The 25,769-nt window shown below is 37.3% G+C and overlaps 1 protein-coding gene and 1 pseudogene across 3 annotated transcripts in view; one reads left to right on the plus strand and one right to left on the minus strand.

Annotated features, from left to right (window-relative positions):
• ERICH1 (glutamate rich 1) overlaps window positions 1–25,769 on the plus strand; it is a 140,568-nt gene that overhangs the window by 50,205 nt on the left and 64,594 nt on the right. For all 3 annotated transcript variants that reach the window (XM_077153015.1, XM_077153016.1, XM_077153017.1), the window contains one exon: window positions 15,283–15,417. In XM_077153015.1, coding sequence (XP_077009130.1) covers window positions 15,283–15,417 — 135 coding nt within the window. The remainder of the gene's footprint in view (window positions 1–15,282; window positions 15,418–25,769) is intronic.
• Window positions 246–7,149, minus strand: LOC143676716 (KH homology domain-containing protein 4 pseudogene; annotated as a pseudogene).

Below are 25,769 nucleotides of genomic sequence, written 5' to 3' on the forward strand. Positions count from 1 at the left end.
ATCTAATCAGAAGTTTCCAACCTACAGTACTGAATCTGGATCAAAAGAAACAGCTGCCTCCACAAAATTGAATCAAGATTAAAACATGGCTTTTCTGGACTAACTAATATTTTCAAACCGGCACAGAAGAGGATACTGCATCTCTAACTTCTGCAGAGATCCAAGATGGCTCCCAGTACAGGCCCCAGAGTCAAATCAAATGCATGTATTATTGCTAAAGGGTCAAAACTCTGCTCCACTGTTTCCTATGGGACAATCCAGAATGGCATCTGTTGTTTAGCTCTTGGCTGTAATAAAGGGCATTGATATGCTAAACTCCAGCCCTGTGGAAAACTGCTTGCATTTTTATGACCTCTGTGTTCCTCCTCTTCATCTGATGAATCTGCAGCATTAGCTACCAAGCCAAATCCCTTCTCCGTAGCTTTCATCCTTTTGACTAGATAATCATAGCTTCCTGTTAAGGTCCCAGATCCATTCCTTTCATCAGACTCTGTTTTTATTCCAGTCACTGGAAAAGCTGGTGGCGGCATCAACTGCCTGTCCCTCTCTTGCTGTTGGCCTGAAAAACTTGCCAGCTTCATTCCTGCACCTTCAGTCTCATTCTGAATGGAGAAACCAGTCAGATGAATGAGTCCGTGCTGGTATCCAAGAAGTCAAGATTCTCGTTCATCTGGCAGCTCATCTGTAAATTGCCTCTTCTGTGCCTTGGGTTGAGTTGAAATTTGGTACTGCAGCTGGGGTGGAGACTGGGGACCAGCAAGCCAGGCAGTTGCCTTGACAAGACACGAGCAGCAGGAATAAAAGGACCACTCACCAGTGGAGGCTGCACTTCAGTTATCGGGTATTGTGTCTGCGCTGGTGGGACTCCAGTGGGTTGTGCTTGCAAAACTTCATGTGCCAGTGAAACAGCTGGTGGCACTATGCTTGGTACTCCGTAAGGAAGCTGAACTGGCTGCTGAGGAGGGGCAACGATAGGGTAATGTGGTGGTTGAGGAGGGACACTACATACAGCAGAGGGTTGTGCATAGCCTGACAAAGGCACAATAGTATTAATCTGAATCACAAATCTGAAGTTTTCAGCATGAACTGTTTGCAAGAGATCCTCACAGAACTTCTTGGCAGTAGCCAGGCCTTCTGGTTTAGGATGAATCTTGTAAATATACATTGGTTCAAAAGCTTCTTGGCCAGTGGCTGGCTCTCTGTAACCTGAACCTTTGCGCTGTAGGAAGATTTTGGCACCTCTTTCAATTTGAATGTGCTGCAAATAAGAGCATCCTGGGCCTTCTACCTTCTCCTTGACATTAAGAATGGCCACAGCATGTTCTAGACCCACAAATAATTTATCTTGAACATAATGTGTCTCCAACAGGAAGGGAAACTTCTGGCTGACAGCTGGAAAAAGCTGACCGATGGGTGCTGGCTAGTGATAGACAGTGACTGTTGCACCATTGAAAGTTGGACTCATCCCCGTGGCAGCTTTCAACTCCCCGTTGGTGATCATTTCTTTGATTCTGTCTATAGCTCTGTCCATTAATTCTCGGGCATGGCCTTAGATGTGAAGGTATAATGGACGATCTCCTGATCCCACTTTGGCCTTGTCCTCAGTTGTCATGACCATGCTCGAGTTGATACTGCTGCCCCACTAAGTCTGCTGATCTCATCTTGAGTCTGTCCTCGAGTCAGCAAGTTCCTACATGTGAAAGACACATCAGCTCCCACCAGGTCGTCCTTGAGGTCATGCCTTTGCCAGAGGCCTGAAGCTTATAGGCAGCATTTTGAGTTGGTTTCAGCTTTCCTTTGGCCATGAGCATGACACTGATATTGCCACCTACAGGAGCAGCAACAGCCAGGGCTCCTGGGGGAGCAGCTGTGAAGCCTTCAGGGATTCCCCCACGGCCAGTGACTGCCCTTCAGACCTGGCCAGTGACTCTGCCCAACCATCTGCCAACTACCTACCTACCACCTTCCCTGCAATGTGTTTTAATGGCCCAGACTCAGAAGTCAGTCTGACATTCATGCTGTATCCCATTCCACAAACTAGCCATATTCAGTGCAAAAGGGGTACCAGACGAGGGCAATAAATATCAAGAGGTGGGATCATTTGGGAACCAGCTTGTAAGCTGACTACACAACCTAGTTGAGCACTGTACATTTTTGTATTCCTGTAAATATTCTTGGTTATGTAAGAATTTGTTAAGTAACTTGGAAGCAATTTTGGTCTTTTCAAGGCTTATTTTTTGCCCCACTACCAAGTCAATAATCTTCTGAATACTCCACCTGAAACCCATGAATTATGAGGTTTTCCACCCTGGCTGCTGGGAATAGAACTATCCTAGGTCCCTGTGTCAACTCCAGAAATTATTCCCTCTAATCCTTTTGCGTAGTTTGTTCCCCAGCCTTTGGCAATTTCCTCGCAGGCATGCTTTCATCAGTACTCAGCTAAACACTCTAGGAGGACCTCTCTGCATTCCTGGTGCTCTCTCTCTGTATCTCTCTCCTCTCTATTCTGCTCTGTTACCTGAAGGCACCTTGGCCTCCCTGGACTCCCAGCTTTGTCTCTTCCACTGAGGGAGACTGCCAGGCTCTGCCTGGGTCTTACCCCACCTCTAAGCCCTGTGTTCTAATCTGGCAGCTCTTGGCCTTAAGCTAGAGCAGTCATAGGACTCACCACATTTGTTTTGTGTTACTTAAGGGCCACTGTCTTGCCCTCCCTGATGGTCCAGTGTCTGAAAACTTTGTTTTATATATTTTATCCGTTTTCTCAGTAGTTCAGGCCGAAAGGTAAATCCTTCCCCTGTTATTAGATCTTGGCCAGAAAGAAAGTTATTAATTCTTTTGACTCTGTAGTATTTTTTTTTCCTTTTTATCATCATGATGCAATGAACCTTCTTTTGCATCTTTGTACTCAGAAGTTTCTCTGTGTACCTACAGATTTTCTAAGTACCTACAGATTATTGTTTCTTTGATTATGCACACATCGCTTTCTTTATGTATTGTCAAATTGTTATTTAAAGTAATTGTGCCCCTCTACAGTCACTCCGGTAATGTATGAGTTCTTCATTCTCCAGATCCTAGTCATTAGTATTATTTAAAATTTTGCTAATAGAATGTAAAAAATCGATATCATGTTAATTTAGGTTACTGATTACTAATGAAATAGAATAATATTTCATATGCTTATTGACCGTATTTTCGTTGTTGTTGGGTTATTTGTCTCTGTCTTACAGAATTTAGGGGTTCTTGTATGTTTCAGTCCCAATTATTTGTCAATTGCATATTCTGCATCAATTACATATTGTGCAAATACGTCTCTCTGTTGAGTATCTCTTCATTTTGAAAAACAATGATGTCTTCCATTTTTCAGAACCTAACTTTGATGTAACCATATTCATTGACCTTTAAATTTGTGGTTTGTGTTTATTTGTGTCACATATAAGACATCTTTCTTTACCCCAGTAGCAGAGATATTTTACATTTTCTTCCAAATGGTATGTCTTTCACATTTAGATAATTTTTCTGTTCCAGATCTTTGTCTATGATGTGAGATAATGATCTCATTTTGTTCTTTCCTTATATGGATATCCAGTTTTCTCAGCACCATTTATTGAAGTGTGTGTCGGTTCTCCTCCACCTCCTCTGTAATAGGCCAGGTTCCCATTCAAGTGTAAATATGTGTCTGTACTCTCCAGTTTGATCCATTGATCTTGCTGCTGTCCTTCTCCCAATACCACACTATCATTTCTTTCTTTCTTTTTTTGTTGTGGTGATGCCTTTTATTAGACAATTTGTGGATTCACCAAACAGTCAGTTATAAAATACAGGATTCCCATATACCACACCACCCCCAATACCTCGCATTGGTGTGAGCATTTATTACTATTGATGATAGCATTTTTAAATAACTTTACTAGTTTTTGACAGTAGTTTCCTTTGTTACCATTGATGAAAGATTATTAAAATTGTACTATTATCTATCGATGGTAATTTACATTAGATGTGGTTTTCCCATATGCTACCCTATTATTAACACCTTGCATTAGTATCATACATTTGTTATAATTCCTGAAATAACATTCCTGTACTTGTGCTATTTAGTATAGTCCATCATCTACAATAGGGTTCACTGTGTTGTACAGTCTTATGTTTTATCTTTTAATATTTATTCTAGTATTAAATGCATCCTAATGTTTCCCTTCCAACCACATTCACCTCAGTAGTTCACTGCTGATGATTGCATGCACAATAATGTGCTACTATCCCCACCACCATTTCCACACCTTTGTCATTAACCTAAATAAAAATTTTTTAGGAGTTAAGTATCAACTACCTGTTGTCTATCACTGATCTATCTCCTAGTAACCTTCATTCTAGATTCTAACTCTGTAAGCTTGCTTGTGATAATTAGTTTATAACAGTGAGATAATACGATATTTGTCCTTTTGCGTCTGGCTTGTTTCACCCAGCCTAATACCTTGAGAGGTTCATCCATGTTGTCACATGCATCAGGACTTCATTCCTTTTTTTGGCTAAATAATAGTCCATTCTACATATACACCACATTTTATTTTTCCATTCATCAGTTGATAGTCATTTCCATCTTTTGGCAATTGTGAATAATACTGCTATGAACTTCAGCCAGTTCTCCATTATCTTAATCCCTATGGTTTTATAAAGTGTGTTAACACCTACCTGGTAGGGGAAATACATTCTATTTATTATTTTTTATGTTTTTTTACTTTTATATATAGCATATATACAAACAAAAGAAAGAAAAAACAATGACTTTCAAAGTTGACTTCAGCAATTACGGAATAGATTTCAGAGTTTGTTATAGGTTACCATTCTACTATTTTAGATTTTTTCCTTCTAGCTGCTCCAAAACACTGGAGGCTAGAAGAAACATTTTTTTCTTTTTTTGTGAAAAATAATATATATACAAAACAGTACATTTCAAAGCACATGGTAAAAATTAGTTGTAGAACAGGTCCATTTATTCTTCTCCAGAGTTTTTCTGTGTCCTTCATGGCCCTTTGTTTTTCCATATGTATTTTTAAATTAGGTGGTCCAGTTGTACACAAAAATCCTCTTGAAAATTCATTTGCATTTGTATCATATTTGTGGGTTAATTTAGGGAGGATTAACATCTTCTGTGATAATGGATGGGGCATCATTAGCTTGTATGCTTACTCTCAAGATTTCTATCCTTTCTTCATTTTTGTTTTCCAGGGATTATGCTTATTGTTTTGAGAGCTGAGCTAAATAGTTAAAGAATATTTGTATATTTTATCTGTGACATTTCTAGGGGTGTTGCAAGGGAAGTTTTCATATTCTCATCAGCCGTGTCACCAGAAATGGAAGCCTCTAATATATGACTGTTTTACCAAATATGTGATTAACTAGTGGAGTGTTCACAGAAATAGAACAGTGTGAAAGCTACAAGGAAGGAAATGGTGGTGTGCCTCAAGACCCAATAGTAATCCATTCTTATATCTAGCCCCAAAGTTTGTGTCTAACTCTCTCATTATGTTCAGTAGAGCAGCAAAAATAAATTTTGTTTTAAAATTGACATTTTGAGTGTTCAGGTATTTGTGCTTTGGGGAAATATTGTCATTAAAAAAAAAGGAAGTGCCTTTGAAAGCTAGCTCAGTTATGCAGATGTAGTTGTGCTAATTTAAGGTGGTGAAACTGATAGAGAAAATTTGAAACTAAAGGTGGGAAAAATTTTTGTGAGAGGATTATATTTTGGAGGTGGTAGGTAGATGACTTGTTCTCCATTTAAATAAAGAATGGCTTTTGAACATGTCCTGTTTTGCAGTTATTTTTTCAATGCTAAACGTTTTCAATTAACAGGTACAAGGCAGGGAAACTTTACTGTGCATAAGATGGCTGTAATGAAATTGTAGTTTGAAAGCTGGATAATAAGAATCAATCATGAGGAATGTATGGTTCTTTTTGCTTTTGTTTTGTGTGTGTGTGTTTATGTACTGAGATGTTGGATGCTGGACTTTGTTTAAATGTGATGAGACTCAGAAGGAAAATAAAAGCAATTATCCTTCTGTATTGATAGAATGTTTTGTTGATTAGTTCCTTGAGAAGGCAAAGAGAGTGACCAGCAGGAAGGTTGCAGGCTCCTTCAGTCTCCTTTGGGACATAAGCGACTTGACCTATTATGAGAAGTTTCCCTAACATTTGCCAACAACAGAAGGCTAGAAGCATAGCGTCATGCCCCTTTGAGCAGCGTTCTTGGCACATTTCTTTGGAGATTTTTACCCTGATTAGCTCATAAAACACTGCAAAAGAAACTGCTGTAATTTGTATCCACATCTTTATTTAAATCTGATTTCTTGAAATATTGCCAGGACACAGAACCTGTTACATGGTGTCAACTCTCCATTTCATCCTCATCTCCCAGGGTTGATACTCCCTGTACTAGCTTTTTGCCAGTTAGCCCATGTAGATAATTTCTTTCCCTGAGAATAATTGACCTAAAATATTTCATTTTAAGATAATCATAGCCATATTGTTGAATGGAATAGAGTAAGCAGTTGTGCTTGAAACTAGCTAATTGTCCCTCATACAAGATAATTGCTAAAGAGAACCTGTCCAATAATAATTTAAGATGTGCAGAAAAAGACAACCAAGCTTTCTACCTACCAAGTTGGTAAAGGAGTTTTTATAAAGTATGTTTACTACCTTGTCATTGAGAATTCAGGAAAATATATACTTATAAGTTCCTGGTAGAAATGTCCCTTATTACCTTTCTAGAAAGCTATTTTATAGTATGTATTAAAATATTACATTTTTATATCCTTTCTCCCAGTCATTCCCTTCTGCACAGTAAGATGACTCAAATGTATAACCTGTGAGCATTAGAGTGCCCCAACCCTCTTTTCTCACGTTTCTTCTCTTATCCATACCCTCTTCCTAGGAATTCTGTCAACTCTCATGACTTCTATTTCCATATATAGAGATACTTATGGGTCTCAAATTTATCTCTCTAACCTGGATCTATCCTCCAACCTAGAGACATTACCTCTGATATAGCTCATAGAGTACTGCATAAACAATGGCCTGCCAGTCACGTCTACTGAGAAATATGTCTGATGGACAGCTTACACCCCAGATGTCCAAATGAAAGCTCCTCCCCATCTCCGTAAATGGTGACTTCCGTCTTCCAGTTTCTCAAGCCCAAAGCATTAGTCATACTTTTCTACTCTTTTTCACTTAGGAACTTGTACAGAACCCACAAGCATACCCTGAGTCTGAATCCTCCTCCCAGGAAATTCTACTGTCTTTACTGCTGTGGTGGTAATTCCTCCCAAGGGGAAAGCCTGATTGAGCTGCTGAGGGCTTGGATATCTGAGGGTCCCAAAACATCTGTAAGAGGGTAAAAAGACTCTGCATGAGAAGCATGAAGATGGTGGGGTGGGGGGAGGATTTCCAGAATGGCAAAGATTATGCAGAACGTGACGTGACCCCTCCTCTTCCCCTCATGTTCCCAGTAAAATTACTCAACCATTGATGTACTTGGGGTAAGTGCATTGATTGTAGAAAAAAAAGGGCTTGAGTTTTACATCCAGTTGACAAGGAATAAAAGAGAAACCATGTGCACAGACACAGGAGCCAGGGACTGAGTGAGTGATGAAAAGTGTCACCTCAAGGATTTACAAAAATTGCAGGAGGCCTTTGGACTGTTGCAGGCCATGTAAATTGGGAGTCTGAGCCAAGTTTCTTTCATTCTCCAGTAGGAAGAAGGACATATGCTGACATTTGGTTACTTCTACAATAGCTAAAGGTTGGAGATGTGAATATTTAACAGTTGAACTTCGCTAAACGAATGGTACTACACTCGTAAGATGGACTGTTATCGAACCATTAAAATCATGCAGTCAAGAAATGTGTATGGGGGTGGGCCATGGTGGCTCAGCAGGCAGAGTTCTCACCTGCCATGCCAGAGGACCTGGGTTCGACCCAGTGCCTGCCCATGTTAAAAAAAAAAAAAAAGAAATGTGTATGGATATCACAAACGCCTTTGATAAAAAATGTCAAAACTGTATGAGCAGGTGGTGCGATGGTGGCTCAGTGGCAGAATTCTCACCTGCCGTACCAGAGACCCGGGTTCAATTCCCAGCGCCTACCCATGCAAAAAAAAAAAAAAAAAAAAAATGAGCAATCTGATTGCAACTCAGTTAAAAATATTTAATTGCATAGGAAAAAAATCAGTACACCAATTGTTAATAGTGACTGTCTTTTAAGATACTAGGTGGGAGATCCCAGAACTGGTAGGAGGTAGATAAATTGAGTGTGGCATGTTCATTTAATAGAATACTATAATAGAATGAATTGTCTATGTGTATCATCAGTAATGTGCAAAAGGATACATTTTTGCACAAAAGAGCTGTGTATTCCCATCCATGTTTTCATCCTATTACTACATATATATATGTAGTGGATATATATATATATATCCATCCATAAGTGTGTTGCATATCCTTTAGGGATTTAGTTGAAATTGTATTTAATCTCTAAGTAAATTTGGGAAGGACTGCCAACTTTATAATGCTGAGTTTCCCTTTCCATTTATGTGGTAACCTTCTCTTCTCACTAGTTATATACTATGTTACCTTAATTATTTCTGTCATAACCTTTTGCATGCTCTGTAAGTATCACGTTATTTATTTTCTATCATTTTAGAATGCCAGATCTCTGAAGGCTAGGACTTTGCCTGTGTGCTTGTTACCGTATCCCTAGGTAACTTTCACAAGTGGCTGGCACAGAGAAGGCAGCTCATAATGTTTGATTACCTCATGAGTAAATGTAATAAACTTCATTTTCAGGCTATCCAAGGTCTGAGGAAAGAGTTAGATGAAGCATATAATCCACAAATATTGAGGACTGCCATTCTGAACCAGCTTCAATTAAGCTGTAGCAGTAAAAGTTGATCTCCGAATTATATTCAGCTTGCAATGCCTCTTCTTTATTATCATACTAATTTTAGTTAAGTGTATTCTGTTGTTAGATACTGTGCCAAGTGCCTCACGTATTATTTCATTAGATTTACAAAATAATACTCTAAGTTAGATACTTTTACTTTAAAAATGAGGAAACTTTGGTTTAGGTCACAAGGCTCGTTATAGTTAGTAGAATGAACCAAAACTTGAACCCAGATGTGATTCTAGAGCTTGCCCATAATCTAATAACTATTGTACTGTTTTTGCCTTCCCAAAGTAATGCTTTAAGTATCGGGTTTATAAATTGTAAGCAGTTGAACTAGAGCTATAAAATCATTAAGGGTAAGTGGAGATCTGATCTGTCAAAGTGTTAGAGAAGCTACATTGGGAATAATGGTTCTGTCGATTTTTTCAGTGAATATATTGGGTGCCCACTGTTTGCTAGGCACTGCAAAGTGCTCATTATGGAATAGCAAAACAGAAACTTCCTACCACTGTCAACTTCACATTTTGGTTGGGGACACAATAAAATATGTGAATAAATAAATAACTGCAAAATGCGAAAAAATAAAACTGTGCCCAGCACATGGGAGGGGAGCAGATATTTTTTGAGTGTCTGTTAAGACGGAAATAGTGCGACATGGACTAATGGAGGTGTGGCAGGTGTCACAAAGGCCTTGTAATAAATCACTGAGAAGTCTCAGAAGTTGGAACCTTAAGGATCGAAGGAGCCTGGCGAAGAGGGCTTTCTAGATAGAACGAATAACCTGTGTACACACCTTTAGGTTAGAGAGAGTGTAGGTGAGTGAGGATTGAGCAGAAGGCAGACCGTGGTGTGCCAAGACAAGGATCTTACTCTAAGTGCTTTCAGAAGGCATTAGGGGATTTTTTAAGTATGAAAGTGATACGATGCCATTTGTTTTAAAAAGAGTTTGGCTGCTGTAAGAATGGATGGGCAGGGAGGGAAACAAAGTAGGGTGATCTGTTAGGAAGATCTGGCGGAAGTCCAGGGATGAAGTGTGGAACAGATTAGATTAGTGACAGCAGAGATGGCATTAAGTTCTCTAAGATGTATTTAGGAATTAAAATTGGCATTAACATTACTTTCTGCTGAATTGCAGGTAAAATAGAAAGATAAGTCTTGGATGACTTCCTGATTTCTCGGTCGAGCAGCTGAGTAGAGCTCTTTCTATTTTCTAAGAAAAGGCCCATTTTAAATACGCTGAAAGTTGTCTAGGAGATCAGTAATGGCATAATTTCTATTATAAAGAATTTTGAAGCAAAAATGAAATAATGAGCAGATAGAGTGGAAAAGGAACATCTAGGTCTCGGAAATAAAAAATAAATATTGAAATAAACAATGAGCAACTGTAGGCTGTAGAAAGTTTGTGAATTGAAGGTAGTACTGAAGACTGCTCAGTCAGAATCAGCACAGAAATACAAAGAGTTGTTATGTGTATAGAGAATTAAACAGCATTTGACATTTGAGACAGAGGAGATAGTTGTATTGAGAATTTTCCAAAAGAAAGAGACCTTCTTAGACTAACTAGACTTGTCCTAGATAACTGTAGAGTACAGAGAATATGGAATAATATCTTCCAAAATACTAAGGAAAATTAACTGTTGCTCTAGAACACTGTCCAATAAGGTACATCCACATATGGCTATATAAATTAAATATTAATTAATTTAAAAATTTAAGTTCGGTTCTCCAATCACACCAGCCATATTTCAGGTGCTCAATTGCCACGTGAGATTAATGGCTAGTGAGTGTATTGGACATACAGATATAGAATATTTCTATCATAACAGCAAGTCCTATTGGACTACCCTAATCTAGAATTTAATAAACAGTCAAGCTGATTACAGGAATAGTGGGGGAAAAGCCAGTAAATAAGAGCAGGAGGCAAAGATCAGTAAGTTGCGATTTATTTAATAAATATATTGCAGACAACTGCCTAGCTACCTGGGAAAAAGTAAATTATGTGGGGCCACACTCAAGTTCCTTTGGCCAAATTCCAAAAGGACCTGGGATCTAAATCTAAAAAATGGAAACCGCAAAGGTTTTAGAAGAACTTATGTAAGAAATCTTCCTGTGTAGAATTTCATGCACAATCCAGAGTCCCAATAAATACATTTATAAAGCTGAAATTTTTGCATGACGGAAAATGAATAACCTTTAGCAAAGTCCAAAGGCTAATAATGAAGTGAAAAAATATTGCAACTCCTAGCACTGATAAAGATTCATTTCCTTAATATATAAAGAGCTCCTGTATTAATAAGAAAATGATGAAATAGCTCAAGAGATAAATGGGCAAAGGAAAGTTGAGGCAATTCACAGAAACAGTATATAGGTGCTCTTTCAACATGAAGAACAGTCATTGATATCAAGAGAGATACAAATTGAAAGTATATTGAGATACTATTTTCATGAGTCAAATGGTCATACTTTAAAATATTTGTCAACACAGTGTGAGGAGAAGGGAACAGGCACTCCTGCATGGCTATTAGAAATACACATTGTACAGTCTTCATGAAGGGCAGTCTGACAATATCTGCCAAAATTACAATTTTTTTGTGTACCTTGGACCCAGCAATTATACCTCTAGCAGTTCTTGCCATAGATTAACTTAAATGTGTGGGAAATGACACGTTCAAGGTTATTCATTATAGCATTGCTCAGAATAAAAAGATTTGAAGAGTCTTAACTTTTCATTAGTAAGAGATTGGTTAGCTAAATTATGGTACATTTGTACAATGGAATTCTATATACCCATCAAAAATAGGAACAGTAGTCTTTTTGTATGACCAGAGTTAGCTCCCTGAGATATGTCATTAAGTGAAAAAAGCAAGAGGCAGTGAATAGAGTTTCCTACTGGATTTATTTTTTTTAAAAAGAAAAAAGAAAGAAAAAGAATAATATATGTATGTTTGTATGTACACAAATAGCCTTGGAAGAGAACACAAGAAAATGATAACATTGATTGCTTCCTGGGGGAGAAACTAAGTGGCTGGGGAACAGAGGCAGTAGGAGGGAGATTTTTAACCACATATACTCTCTGTATCACTTGAGGTATGTAATTTTAGTATCTAGTAAGTAAGTAAATAAATGTAATCTTTAAAAAGAGGCCAAACATACTTTCATACCTGCCAAAGCATAAGAGATTTCACCACTCTCAGGCCCTCACTGAAAGAACAGTAATGAATATATTTTAGCAAAAACAGAAGTGACTCTAGAAGGGGAAGCATGGGATATTGGAAATAGCAGTGAGCACAGAAATTTATAAAGATCTTGGTAGTGTAAATATCTACTGACTCCTAAAGAAGTAATAATTTTTATATCAAAACTTGAGCACCATTTAGACTTCAACAGGAGAGGCTGATTGGAGTGGTTGAGAAGAGAATGGGAGTAGAAGAGTTAGAGGTAGTAAGTATAGGTAGTTTTGCTTTCACAAAGGAGCATATTGAGTAGGTGATAGATGGGAGAAAGTGGGAACAAAATGTGTTTTTTTAAGATTGAAGAAATGACAGCATACTACTGAATACTGAGATGGAGTAGAGAAGAAAAATTGATAATGAAAGAGAGGAAAGAATTGCTAGCGCATTTTCTTTGACTTGGTGCAGAAGGGGTTGGGGTTGGCCATGAAATCTAGTGCATAAATGAAGGGCTTGGGCTTGGCCTTGGCCAGTGTGTAGACTAAAAAGGCCGTGTCTGATGATTACTCTGGTTTCAGGGGATGTGGTTGTAGGAGCCTGAACAACTGTGTTCTGATTTACTTTCCTAGTAAAGTAGGAAGCAACAGTCACTGAGAGAGTAAGAAGTATAAAATAGACGCTAGGAGAAAGAGAGAGAGGAACATGATTTTCAAGCAGCACCAAGAACTCATTTGAGATGAGCGTTCCTGCATTTGAAGTGAGAACAGTCAGCATGGCAGTGTGTTTTTCCATAACCACGTAACTGCCCAGAAGCAACACAGACTAGATCGAGAGTTTGAAATAACTGCCTTTGGAATATTGCCTGGCTATCATATAACAGGAGGAGAAAGAGGCAAGGAAACTATGGACATATGCAAAAGAGTACTTATTTATAATTGAAGAATTCTAAAATTTACGCTGGGAACACAGGTTATCAGGGACATGTCAGTGTAAAGGTAGTCGAATCAATGGATTGTAGTTCCTAATGAGGTTGAAGAATTAAATCAAGCTTAAATGACATTCTCCTACAAAACAAATGCCGGTACCAGAAATGCAGTGAAAATTCAGAACCAGTCAACCAACTAGAGCTAATTAAATTGTTTTCTTCTATTATACTTAGGGATTTCAAACCTCAATGACTTTCCTCTGTATTTTTCTGGGAATTTCAGTGCTTATGACTTTCATTAGCAAAGAAGGTGGAATTCTGATGTGCCATCTCTATATCTCTAACTGCTACACTGGAAGATTAGATCCCAAAGGAACTCTGCTCCAATTTAACTGCTGAGACCAGTAAATCCAGTGCTCCGTATGTGACAAGTGGAGAAGAAATCATGTGGAGTATCATATGGCTACTGGCTGTTCAATAAAGTATAATTGATTTTTTACTTGTTTACCACCTGAGCAATGAATATAATGTCTTACTCATAAAAAGTGTAAATGTCAAAACAATGAGCCATATTTTACCCAGAAAAATAGTATAGAATTAGAAATGGAAGCTATTATAGATTATCTGGTCACTTTAATTTACAGATGAACAAACTGAGACCCAAGACTATATTCTAATACCTTTACTTGACATCATTCATTAAAATAATATTGTCACTTATGGTTTAAAAGCCCAGCCTTAAAAGTCAATATGTGAATTCTTAGCATCCAAGTATTATTTGCCCAGCATATTAAATTTTTAATTCTTTTTCTTAAACATGTCATTATTTTTCATTGTATGAGTCATCTTATGTTTCACGTCTATGATATGTCCTATATTCATCCTAATAATTAAATGAACAATGACATTTCTAAGTTCTATTTAGCTTTCTTATTAAGAAAAATTTAGCTGATTAAAAGCTTCCAAAAATATCCTGTGAAAAATGATCAAACGTTGATGCTATCCAATAGAGGATAGTATACTTAGAAGAATGTCTCCATTCTGCCCTTGGTACTAGCAAGGAATGACAAAGTAATTAATCAACTGTGGTGAAACACATTAACTTAAGAATTAGAATTCTTGCATCTTACCTTAAAGAAAGTGAGATATGTTGATGGCAGAGAAATTTGAAAATGTTTCAAGGTTTTTGTATTTAAATATCTTAAAACCATACATTCTGTTGTGTATTAGTGATTTTGTTTAGTTTTTGTTCATTGTTGTTTTTAAAATCAAATAATCATTTATTATGTAAAGACCAATTATGTATGCTAAATACAAGAGAAGCACTGCTATATTTTAAGAGAAAATACAAAGGTTAAGAAGATGTTACCCAATATTGAAAAGAATATGGAGAAAAGAGTTATTTTTTTAGAGAGTATATATCAAAATCCTGTAAAAGATACATACTTTAAAAGCCAAAAATTCCATTTCCAAGAATTCATTCTAGAGAACTAAATGAACAAGTGTACAAAGTTATGTGCAGCAGTTATGGCCATAGTAACTTTTTATAGTAATGAAAATTTAGAATGAGCCTCCAGAGGGTGATTAAATTGTAATTTGCCCATAACCTGAGATATTATACAATTATTAAAATAATATGTAAAAAAATAATATGCAGATATAAAATACTTTAATATATTTATCATATATATTCACTTTTAAATGATATGCACAAATGTTTAATGATAAAATATATAGTATGATCCCTTTACCATCTGTATTTGTGTGTGTGTGTTTGTGTTTGTGTGTGTGTGTGTGTATGCCATGTGTGCACTTTGTTAACATATGGAGAAAAAAAATTCCACAAAGACTGAACCAAGATGTTAAAAGATTCATGTTGTGATAATGAGTATGTTATGTGGGTATTTTAATTTTCTGTTTCATATTCATGAATTAGTTATATTTTTATATCATGTCATAAAAACCCAGAAGTTTACATAAATAACTAACTTATGTGAATTTTTAAAATTACAGCTCATTCCATTTTTCCTGCCTAGATATATAGCTGACTTGCTCTTCTGGCAAAAGACTTGGCTTATTAAAATCGGTATTTATAATAGTGATTTGGTTTTACTGTGCTATTTTATTTCATGTATTCAATGAATTTAGTTGGGGAAAGGATGTCAGGGTAAATAAATGTCTGGTTACATCATGTAATATTTATAAGTCGTGTTATTTTCTCCTTCTTTTTATTTTTCTCCTTCGTTTCAGGTGGTGGCATTGAGATCCAGCCTGAAAGGCGGCTGTACACAGTGAGTCTGCCTCCTGAGGGATACAGCCCATGTTTGTCAGAGTTGAACAGTTGCACAAAATCTGAGAAGTCCTCCAGCAGTGATGACGCAGAAGGTAAAAAGTAGACCCTTTGAGGGTGGGAAGGAAAAATTAGTATCTTTACAGATAAAGCATTGTTTTCCAATCTTTCGGTAGTGTAAATTAACTTTGTCTAAATTTATAATTTGAAGTGTATGGGTAAGCATTTCATTCTGTAACCATACAATGTACTTCTATTTATATCATAAAAGTGATTATAAAAAATTTGTATTAAAGGGGAAAAAACACTTAGATTGGGGCCAGTATGAGGTTGGAATATGACTATAACCTCGTTTCTTAATGCATTAAAAGTCTGGAATAAAATCAAAATGTTGATAGCACTTATCTTTAGTAGAGCTTCCCCCCTCCCCCAATTTTCCAAAATTTTCAAGTTTTCTCACAATGTATGTCAATTTTGTAATCATGAGACCATCTTATTCTACATCCGTTTTGGGGGGAAAATTTTATTAATTATGTTTTCTTTTATTGCCAAATATTTTATGAATGAAGGAAAATAGTCATCAGAGGAGAGAAAATAGTATAACTGTAATAAATATATGGTTAATATGACCATAATAAATATACAGTTAAGTGTGGAAGTACTGATATTGTACATTAAACTTTTACTTTGAAAATTAAAATGCTGTTTCCCAAACTGGTTCTGTCAGGGATTAAGCTAGAGCAATGTCAAAACATGAAGTAGAAAGGTATTTATACTAAATAAACAAATAATTCTCTTGCAAGCAGGTCTTTCTTAAGGATTATGTGTACCTGAACACCTGCCTCTCTTCTCCTGTTTCCTTTTTCCTAGGCTAAGGAAGGGTAGGAGGGGGCTAGATGCAATATGACACCAGCCACTGCTCTACCAATTTTATATTGGTTAGAGCGAAGCCTCATTTCTGTAAAAACAAACAACATAAACCTGCAAAGACTCCTTCATAAAAGAAAAGGGAAATTGAATAAGATTAAGATGCTCTCTATTTAAATTAATGATAACCTTACTGGAGTAACTTTTATTGTAAGTTTGATAACTTTTATTCCAAGTTACATTTTTCTTTAAACATTTTATCGTAGGAACATATATACAGCTCAAAATTGCCCATTTTGACCACTTTCAGGTGTACAATTCAATGGTACTGATTACATTGCCAATACTGTGCTGCTATCACCAACATCCAATATCCAAACTTTTCTTAAAAAAACTTTTTTTATTGTATAATATAACATATATACAAAGCAGAGAAAGAAAAAAGCAATAGTTTTCAAAGCATTGTTTAATATGTATTTATAGGACAGATCCCAGAGTTTGTCATGGGCTTCCATACCGTCTTCTCAGATTTTTCCTTCTAGCTGCTCCAGAACATTAGAGGCTGAAGGAATATATATTTTTATCATCACTTGTTTTTCTCTTTTTGTGAAAAATAACATACATATTAAAAAGCAATAAATGTCAATGCACAGCACAATAATGAGTTGTAGAACAGATTTCAGAGTTTGGTATGGGTTACAATTCCACAATTTTAGGTTTTACTTCTGGCTGCTCTAAGATACTGGAGACTAAAAGAAATACCCATTTAATGATTCAGCAATCATGTTCATTTGTTAAACCCTACCTTCTCTGTATAACTCTACCATCACCTTTGATCTTTCTTCCACTCTTTAGGGGTTTTTGGGCTATGCCCATTCTCTTTTTTATGTTGGAAGGGCTGTCAGTAGTAAGGGGTAGGGAGATAGAAGTAGCTGATGTTCTGGAGAGGCTGGCCCCTCTAGGTTTCAGGACTTAACTGGTCCAGGGACCCATCTAGAGGTTGTTGGTTTCCAGAAAGTTACCCTAGTACATGGAACCTTTGTAGAATCTTATATATTGCCCTAGGTGTTCTTTACAGTTGGCTGGAATGGTTTCATTGGGGTTTGGCAAGTTATAATAGGTAGTAATGTCTAACTGTAGTTTGCGTAAGAGTGACCTCCACAGTAGCCTCTCGACTCTATTTGGACTCTCAGCCACTGATACCTTATTCCTTATACTTCTTTTCCCTGTTTTGGTCAGGATGGCATTGTTGATCCCACAGTGCCAGGGCCAGACTCATCCCTGGGAATCATCTCCCACACCACCAGATAGACTTTGACCCCTGGATGTCATGTCCCCTGTAGGATGGAGAGCAAAGACTTCACTTACAGAGTTGGGCTTAGAGAGAGTGAGGCTACATCTGAGCAACAAAAGAGGTCCTCCAGAGGTGACTCTTAGGCACACCTATAGGTAGGCTAAGCTTTTCCACTACATATATGAGCTTCACAAGAATAAGCCTCAATATCAAGGGCTTGGCCTATTGATTTGGGTGTCCCTAATGTTTGACACAATATCAGGGGTTTCCCCTGTGGTAAAGTTTCATAATTCCATATTTTTTCTCCTATCTCTCAAGGAACTTTGCCAGTACTTTTTGATTATCTGCTTAATACCAATATCCAAACTTTTAAATCACCTCAAACAGAATCTCTACCCATGTTAAACAATAACTCTCTATTCCCCTCAATACCTGGTCCCTAGTAACCTGTAATCTACCATATGTCTCCATGAATTTGCTTATTCTAAGTATTTCATATAAAGGATTTCATCCAATATTTGTCATTTGTGCCTGGTTGATTTTGCCATTTGACAAAGAGATCATTCCTTCCCCAATTAATGCCCTTGGTACCCTTGTGAAAATCAGTGGACCATAGTAACCACACTTTTTTGATTATTACACCTTTTTAGTAAGTTTTCAGATCAAGAAGTGTGAGACTTTCAACTTGGTACTTTTTCAGTATTGATTCAGCTATTCAGGTTCCTTTTGATTCCATATGAATCTGAAGATTATCTTTTCTCCATTTTTGCTGGGATTTTGATAGTTGTTGTGTTAGCTGTAGTTGTCTATAAAAATGTCCAAGTTAAGGCAACAACAAGAGCTTACCTTCACTCAAGAAAGGCCAATGAAGTTCATCATTTTTCTCTCAACTGTAAAGGCACATGGCGAACATGGCAATGTCTGCTAGCTTTCTCTCCAGGCTTTTTGTTTCATAAAGGTCCCCCACGGGTGTTTTCTTTTTCATCTCCAGAGGTGTCTGGCTGTGTGTGCTGGATCTTGTCACTCTCTGGTTCTGTTGGCTCTCTCCAAAATGTTTCCTCTTTTAAAGGATTCCAGTAAACTAATCAAGACCCTCCTGGAATGGGTGGAGTCACATCTCTATCTAATCAAAAAGTTAATATCCACAATTGGGCATGTCACATCTCCATGGAGATAATCTAATCAGAAGATTCCACAGCCTGCATTATTGAATAGGGATTAAGAGAAAAGGTTGGAGATTGGGCCAAGATGGTGGCTTAGGGAGGTGTGGAATTTAGTTTGCCCTCCAGAACAGCTAATAAATAGCCAGGACCAGCATAGAACACCTGCTGGGGCCACGTCAGTGACTGGACACATAGCCTACCCCAGTCTGGACCAGCTGAACCAGCTGCGAGCCCACCCAGAGTTGAGAGTTCCCCAAACCATGGTGGCTGGTGCCTCTCCACCACAGGCTGCTTCCCAGAGGGGAAAGGAAAGGTACTTTACCAGCAGCAGGGGCTGAGCCAACCAAGCTCCAGCTGTGGAATTAACTAACAAATTCTGACTACTAAAAATAGGCCCCCAGCTCAGCTGAACCTTGAGTCAAAGCGGAGGTTGCTGGTTTTTGCCCCAGTGCAGAGGGGGCAGGGCTGATGGTAAAAAAATAAAAATAAAAAAGAAACAAGTTTTTTTGATCAGACAGCACATAATACTTGAAAGAGTCTGGGCCCTGAAGGAAAGGAGGGGACACATAGGACCTGAAGATACACAAAGCAACGTACCAACTTAAGCTCTTGATTGGCAAACCCGAGGAATGAGGGTCATACTCTGAAAAGGACTTTTCTTTTTCTCTTTTGTGAATGTATTTCTACAGCTTGATTACTCTTTGGATACAGCTGCAAGGCTTCTCCGGCTCCAACTGCCCCAGGCATAGGCAGAATTAAGCTTGTTTGAGTGTCTGGAGACCGTGCCTTCCCCAGGAGAAGGGTGGGGGCCAGCTCAGTTGGAACCCCTCCCTCAAGCAATTCAGACCCCAGGGTCTGGAAAAGTGAAGCGATTAAAGCCAGCCTACAACGTTTCCTCTGTCTCAACCGTGCAGGCAGAGTCTGGTGAAGCTAAAGGTACCACAATACCTTATGCTGGTGGGACCCACAGGCAGAAAAGTGCCACATACTGGGCAGGACAGGAAAAACACAGAGTCCAGAGGCTTCATAGGAAAGCCTTTCAATCTGCTGGGTCTCACCCTCAAGGAAAACTGATGCAGGTGACCCTTTCCTCCTGACAGGAGGCCAGTAGACCCTCCTAAGGAGTGGGGGAGGGGAAGGGGGAATGCACCATACAGGCAGGGCAAGAAACAAGAAAACAAGAACTGAAAAATTCTGATCTGTTAAACAAAACCTAAGCTAGAGGTCTAGAATAAGCTGAACTGAATGTCAAAGAACAGGCAACAAAGTCATCCAGCAAGAAAATCCCAGGGGAAAGAAGTGAAAACAATCACCAGAATAAACTAATTAAGGTAAGATAATTAAATGCCTAGACCCAGCAAAAAAATAACAAATCATACTAGAAAAATTGAAGATATGACCCAGTCAAAGGAAGAAACCAATAATTCAAATGGAATACAGGAGTTGAAACAATTAATTCAGAATATTCAAATAGACATAGAAAACCTCATCAAGAATCAAATCACTGAAGTGAGGGAGGATATAAAGAAAGCAAGGAATGAACAAAAAAAAGAAATTGAAAGTCTGAAAATAACAAATCACAGAATTTATGGGAATGAAAGGCTCAGTAGAGGAGATGAAAAAACAATGGAAACCTGCAATGTCAGGTTTCAAGAAGCAGAAGATAGCATTAATGAACTGGAGGATGAGGCATCTGAAATCCTACAAGCAAAAGAAAATATAGGGAAAAAAGTAGAAAAATATGAGCAGGGACTCAGGGAATTGAATGACAACATGAAGTACATGAATATACATGTTGTGGATGTCCCAGAAGGAGAAGAGAAGGGAAAAGGAGGAGAAAAACTAATGGAGGAAATTATCACTGAAAATTTCCCAACTCTTATGAAAGACTTGAAATTACAGATCCAAGAAGTGCAACGTACCCCAAACAGAATAGATCCAGATAGATGTACACTTACTAATCAGAATGTCAGAATGACAGATGTCAAAGAGAAAGAGAGAATCTTGAAAGCAGCAAGAGAAAAGTAATCCATCACATACAAGGGAAACCCAATAAACTATGCGAAGATTTCTCAGCAGAAACCATGGAGGCAAGAAGACAGTGGGATGATATATTTAAATTACTAAAAGAGAAAAACTGCCAACCAAGAATTCAATATCCAGCAAAATCTTCCTTCAAAAATGAAGGAGAAATTAAAACATTTTCAGACAAAAAATCACAGAGAATTTGTGACCAAGAGACTGGCTCTCCAAGAAATACTAAAGAAAGCACTAGAGGCAGATACAAAGAGACAGGAGAGAGAGGTGTGGAGAAGAGTATAGAAACAAAGACTATCAGTAAATGTAAAAAGAAGAAAAACTAGATATGACATATAAAAGCCAAAAGGCAAAATGGTAGAAGAAAGTACTACCCGTACAGTAATAACACTAAATGTCAATGGATTAAACTTCCCAATCAAAAGACATAGACTAGCAGAATGGATTAAAAAACAGGACCCATCTATATGCTGTCTACAGGAAATATATCTTAGACCCAAGGATAAACATAGGTTGAAAGTGAAAGGTTGGGAAAAGATACTTCATGCAAATAACAATCAGAAAAGAGCAGGAGTAGCTATACTAATATCCAACAAATTAGACTTCCCATTTAAATATAAAACAGTTAAAAGAGACAAAGAAGAGAAAAGGTTGTTCCCACAAGATTAGATCAGGATTAAAATATGACTTTCCTAGGGTATATAATCCTTTCAAACCAGCACAGTCATCTTCTTTCAGAATTCTAGGAAAGTTGATTCTGGCAGATTCTACCTCAGTGTTTCTAAGGGAAGGGAGTTTGTTTGCTAGGGGCATCTGACTCACATCATCTCCCACAAATTACATTTTTAAAATTTGTTTCATAGGTACAGTTTTCCTGTTCACATATTATTTCCTTTGTTATCTTGTAAGTGATAGTAGTAAATTTTCTGAGAGCCTTAAAGGTGCTATCTTCTCTTTTTCAGAGGCAGGTAATTAGGGGCAAAGGTAATAGAAACAAGGATGCATAAGAATTGACCAGATCCCTCTCCCTCAAAAGAGAGAGTGAAAAGATAAAATAAGGAAGTTGGCTTAGGACCAACAAGTAAATTTGGAGATTGCACCAACAGGGGACAACTGCATTCTCTGTTGGTTAATTCTCTCAGGTTTGTGTATTTTTTATCCTTTTCTGGCTTCTTATACTTTGCGCTCCATATTTTTGCCCTAACTTTGCATTTACATTCCAGCTCCTGATGTGCTGATTTCCAGTTATAAAATTTGTGTGTGTGTTTTGTACATTGTGGCATTAATAGCTATTTCTAACTCTCTGCAAAAGATTCAGTTTGAAGTTTTTATCTTATTTTCCCATTGTTGTGCCATTCAACATCATTCATTGACTAAATAGCTTATTTCTACTTTATGGAATTGGTTCCTTCAAGGTAGTCTTTTAATTCATTTAATAAGTTAATGCTAACTTAAAAAATTAACCTACATTTCTAGAACTTAAAAATTCAGGTTTGGAAGTGCATATCTTTAATTTTTATTTTTTTATATTTTGGTGAATAATCCTTTACTTTTGTATATATCCTAAAAAATACCCTACAACTATATCAATGGTTATTAACATACTATATTTTTCACATTTAATAATTTAATTTTACTTCCACAGATAAATGGTTAAATATGCTTAGACATGATTTTATAACTTTTGTAACTTTTACTTTTTAACGTTTTACTAGATAAATTAAACATTTGTGGTAGGAAGTTAGAAAATATAGGTGAGTTTAAGAAAAAAAGGAATCTAAAACCACATAATATCCTATAATCAACATTCAGCTTTTATCGTCTACATCTTTCTTTTTTTATCCCCCCCATTATTTACTCATAGTATCATTGTGGTACATTTGTTACTGTTGATGAAAGAATATTGAAATATTACTGTTAACTATAGTCCATAGTTTTCCAGTAGTCTTTAAATTTTGAAGACCTCTAACTTCATTTATAGATGTTTGATTTGCTTTATTGCTATCTCTTGATTTAAATTTTTTTTTCTTAATGTAAACCCCATGGGGGGACATTATAAGAACATTTGAAATTATAACCGTGGGGAAAAATGTTTTAATCATACATTGTTTACTCAGATTTCCTAGTTTTATTCTCTGAAATGAAAGAATATCAAGAAAAGGACCAGAGTAGCATTGCATTCAGTTTGATGGTTATGAGATCAAGTTGAAACTTGTACTACAGCACCTCTTGCATTCCTGTGGGACCTCTCTCCCCGGCCCCACCATCAGCACCCTCCCTTTCCCATACTCTCAGAAGTGAGGAAGAAATTCTGTCATGACCTTGAAGGCCTCTAAAGGGTAGATATGAGAACAAGGCTTAAAGAGCAATCAGGAGTGAGAGGGAGTTTTAAAATCTTTTCAGTTACAGTTTTAAGCTAAAAAAAAAAAAAAAAGTAAGAGCTAATGTTGGAAAATAAGAAAAAGTTCAATTGTTAACAACTTTTCAAGGAAGTACTTCCAGCTGTTAAATTTCACTTTGAACACTTAGTACCAATTCATCGATTAAATAGTAACTTCCAGAAAATTACAGGCAAAAGGGACTCATTGAATTTCTGCATTTACTACCATTGAATGCTCGTCACTGTACTAGCAACTTTACATACATTCTCATTTAAGCCTCCCCACAGCCCTACTATATAGATATTAGACCACTTATGGATAGAGAAACCTAGACTCAGAATAATAATTAACTTGCCCTAAAGGCTAGCAGTTTGCTAGCTGCTGGAATGCAACATACCAGAAACAGAATGGCTTTTTAAAGGGGGAATTTATTAAGTTCCAAGTTTACAGTTCTAAGGCTGTGGAAATGTCCAAATGAAAGCAAGTCTATAAAAATGTCCAAATTAAGGCAACAACAAGATGTTACCGTCACTCGAGAAAGGGCAATGAAGTTCAGGGTTTCTCTCTCAACTAGAAAGGCACACGGCAAACATGGCAATGCCTGCTAGCTTTCTCTCCAGACTTCTTGTTTCATGAAGCTCCCTAGGGGCGTTTCCCTTCTTCATCTCCAAAGGTCTCTGGCTGCGTGGGCTGTGGTGGTTCTTGTAGCTCTGAAGCTTTCTCTGAAATGTTTACTCTTTTAAAGGATTCCAGTGAACTAATCAATACCCACCTGGAATTGGTAGGGTCACATCTCCCTCTAATCAAAGGTTAATGCCCATAATCGGGCATGCCACATCTCTGTGGAGATAATCTAATCAAGTTTCCAACCTACAGTGCCGAATAGGGATTAAAAGAAAAGGGCTGCATCCACAAGATAGATCAGGATTAAAACATGACTTTTGGGATGGGCCACGGTGGCTCAGCAGGCAAGAATGCTTGCCTGCCATGCTGGAGGACCCGGGTTCGATTCCTGGTGCCTGCCCATGTTAAAAAAAAAGACATGACTTTTGTAGGGCACATATTCCTTTCAAACCAGCACAGCATCCAAGTAGCAGGTAGCAAATCTAGTATTTAAGCCTACTCCTGTAAGACTTTAATGCCAAAACGATGTTCTTTATCTCTTTATCCTCGGTATCTGGCCTAGCACCTTGTAAAAAAAATCAAAATTCAATATTTATAAACTGTATCAGTTTGTTCTAGAGCCTGAAGATATGTGTTATGAAGATAAGAATATCCTGCAGAAATTAGAGCAGACTTGAAGTAAATTAGATAATAAACCTAAGTATCAATCATTTGTTTCACTCTTTATCAGTCCTATCTTTGTTTCATTCTTTGGGCAATCTCTCCAGAGTGGCCTCTCTGAATATAACAGATACTGACTTTGAATTCTTTTAGGTCTAAGACTTGTTAGGAATGGGTAGGAAGGAGTTGTAAGAAAGGGAATTAATATTATTAAACTTAAATTCCAGTCTTAATGAATAAAACATATGGATGAAAATAAATAAATAATAGGGGGAAAAAATGTTAAAATAAATTTAGTAGACTGAAATGCTAGTGATCAATGAAAGGGAGTGATAAGGGTTGTGCTGGTTTGAAAGGATGTATGTACCTGTGAAAAGCCATGTTTTAACCAAAATCCCATTTCGTAAAGGCAGCCATTTCTTCTAATCCCAATTCAGTACTGTATGTTTGAAACAGCAATTAGATCATCTCCCTGGAGATATAATTTAATCAGGAGCGGTTGTTAAGCTGGATTAGGTGATGACATGTCTCCACCCATTTGGGTGGGTCTTGATAAGTTTCTGGAATCCTATAAAAAGAGAAAACATTTTGGAGAATGAAAGCAATTCAAAGAGAGCAGAGCAGAACAACATAGCCATGAGAAGCAGATTCCACCAGCCAGTGACTTTTGGAGATGAAGAAGGAAAATGCCTCCCAGGGAACTTCATGAAACAGGAAGCCAGGAGAAGAAGCTAGCTGACTACACCGTGTTTGCCATATGCCCTTCCAGATGAGAGAGAAACTCTGACTGTGCTCGCCATGTGCTCTTCCACTTGAGAAAGAAACCCAGAACTTCATTGGCCTTCTTGAACCAAGATATCTTTCCCTGGATGCCTTTGATTGGACATTTCTATAGACTTGTTTTAATTGGAACATTTCCTTGGCCTTAGAACTGTAAACTAGCAACTTATTAAATCCCCCCTTTTAAAAGCCATTCTGTTTCTGGTATATTGCGTTCTGGCATCTAGAAAACTACAACAGGGATATAGAAAAAATAGGGGAAACAAAGGCTAAAATATATTGGGTAGATGGAAATACTAGCAATCAAGGAGAGGGAGGGGTAAGGAGTATGGTATGTATGAGTTTTTTTCTTTTTCTTTTTATTTCTTTTTCTAAATTGATGTAAATGCTCTAAGAAATGATCATGGTGATGAATATCAACTATGTGATGATATTGTGAGTTATTGATTATCTACCAAGAATGGAATGATCATGTGGTAAGAATGTTCATGTTTGTATGTTTAAAAAAAAATTTAAAAATTAAAAAAATATATTCCAGTCTTAAATGGCAGGACGTTGGGCTTTATTCTAGGATCTTTCCTCACTTATATTCAACTGATTAAAGTAACTGGGTACAGCTCTAGATAGAAAGAAATATATCT

The sequence above is a fragment of the Tamandua tetradactyla genome, chromosome 3, assembly GCF_023851605.1.
Source record: "Tamandua tetradactyla isolate mTamTet1 chromosome 3, mTamTet1.pri, whole genome shotgun sequence".
Lineage (NCBI taxonomy): Eukaryota > Metazoa > Chordata > Mammalia > Pilosa > Myrmecophagidae > Tamandua > Tamandua tetradactyla.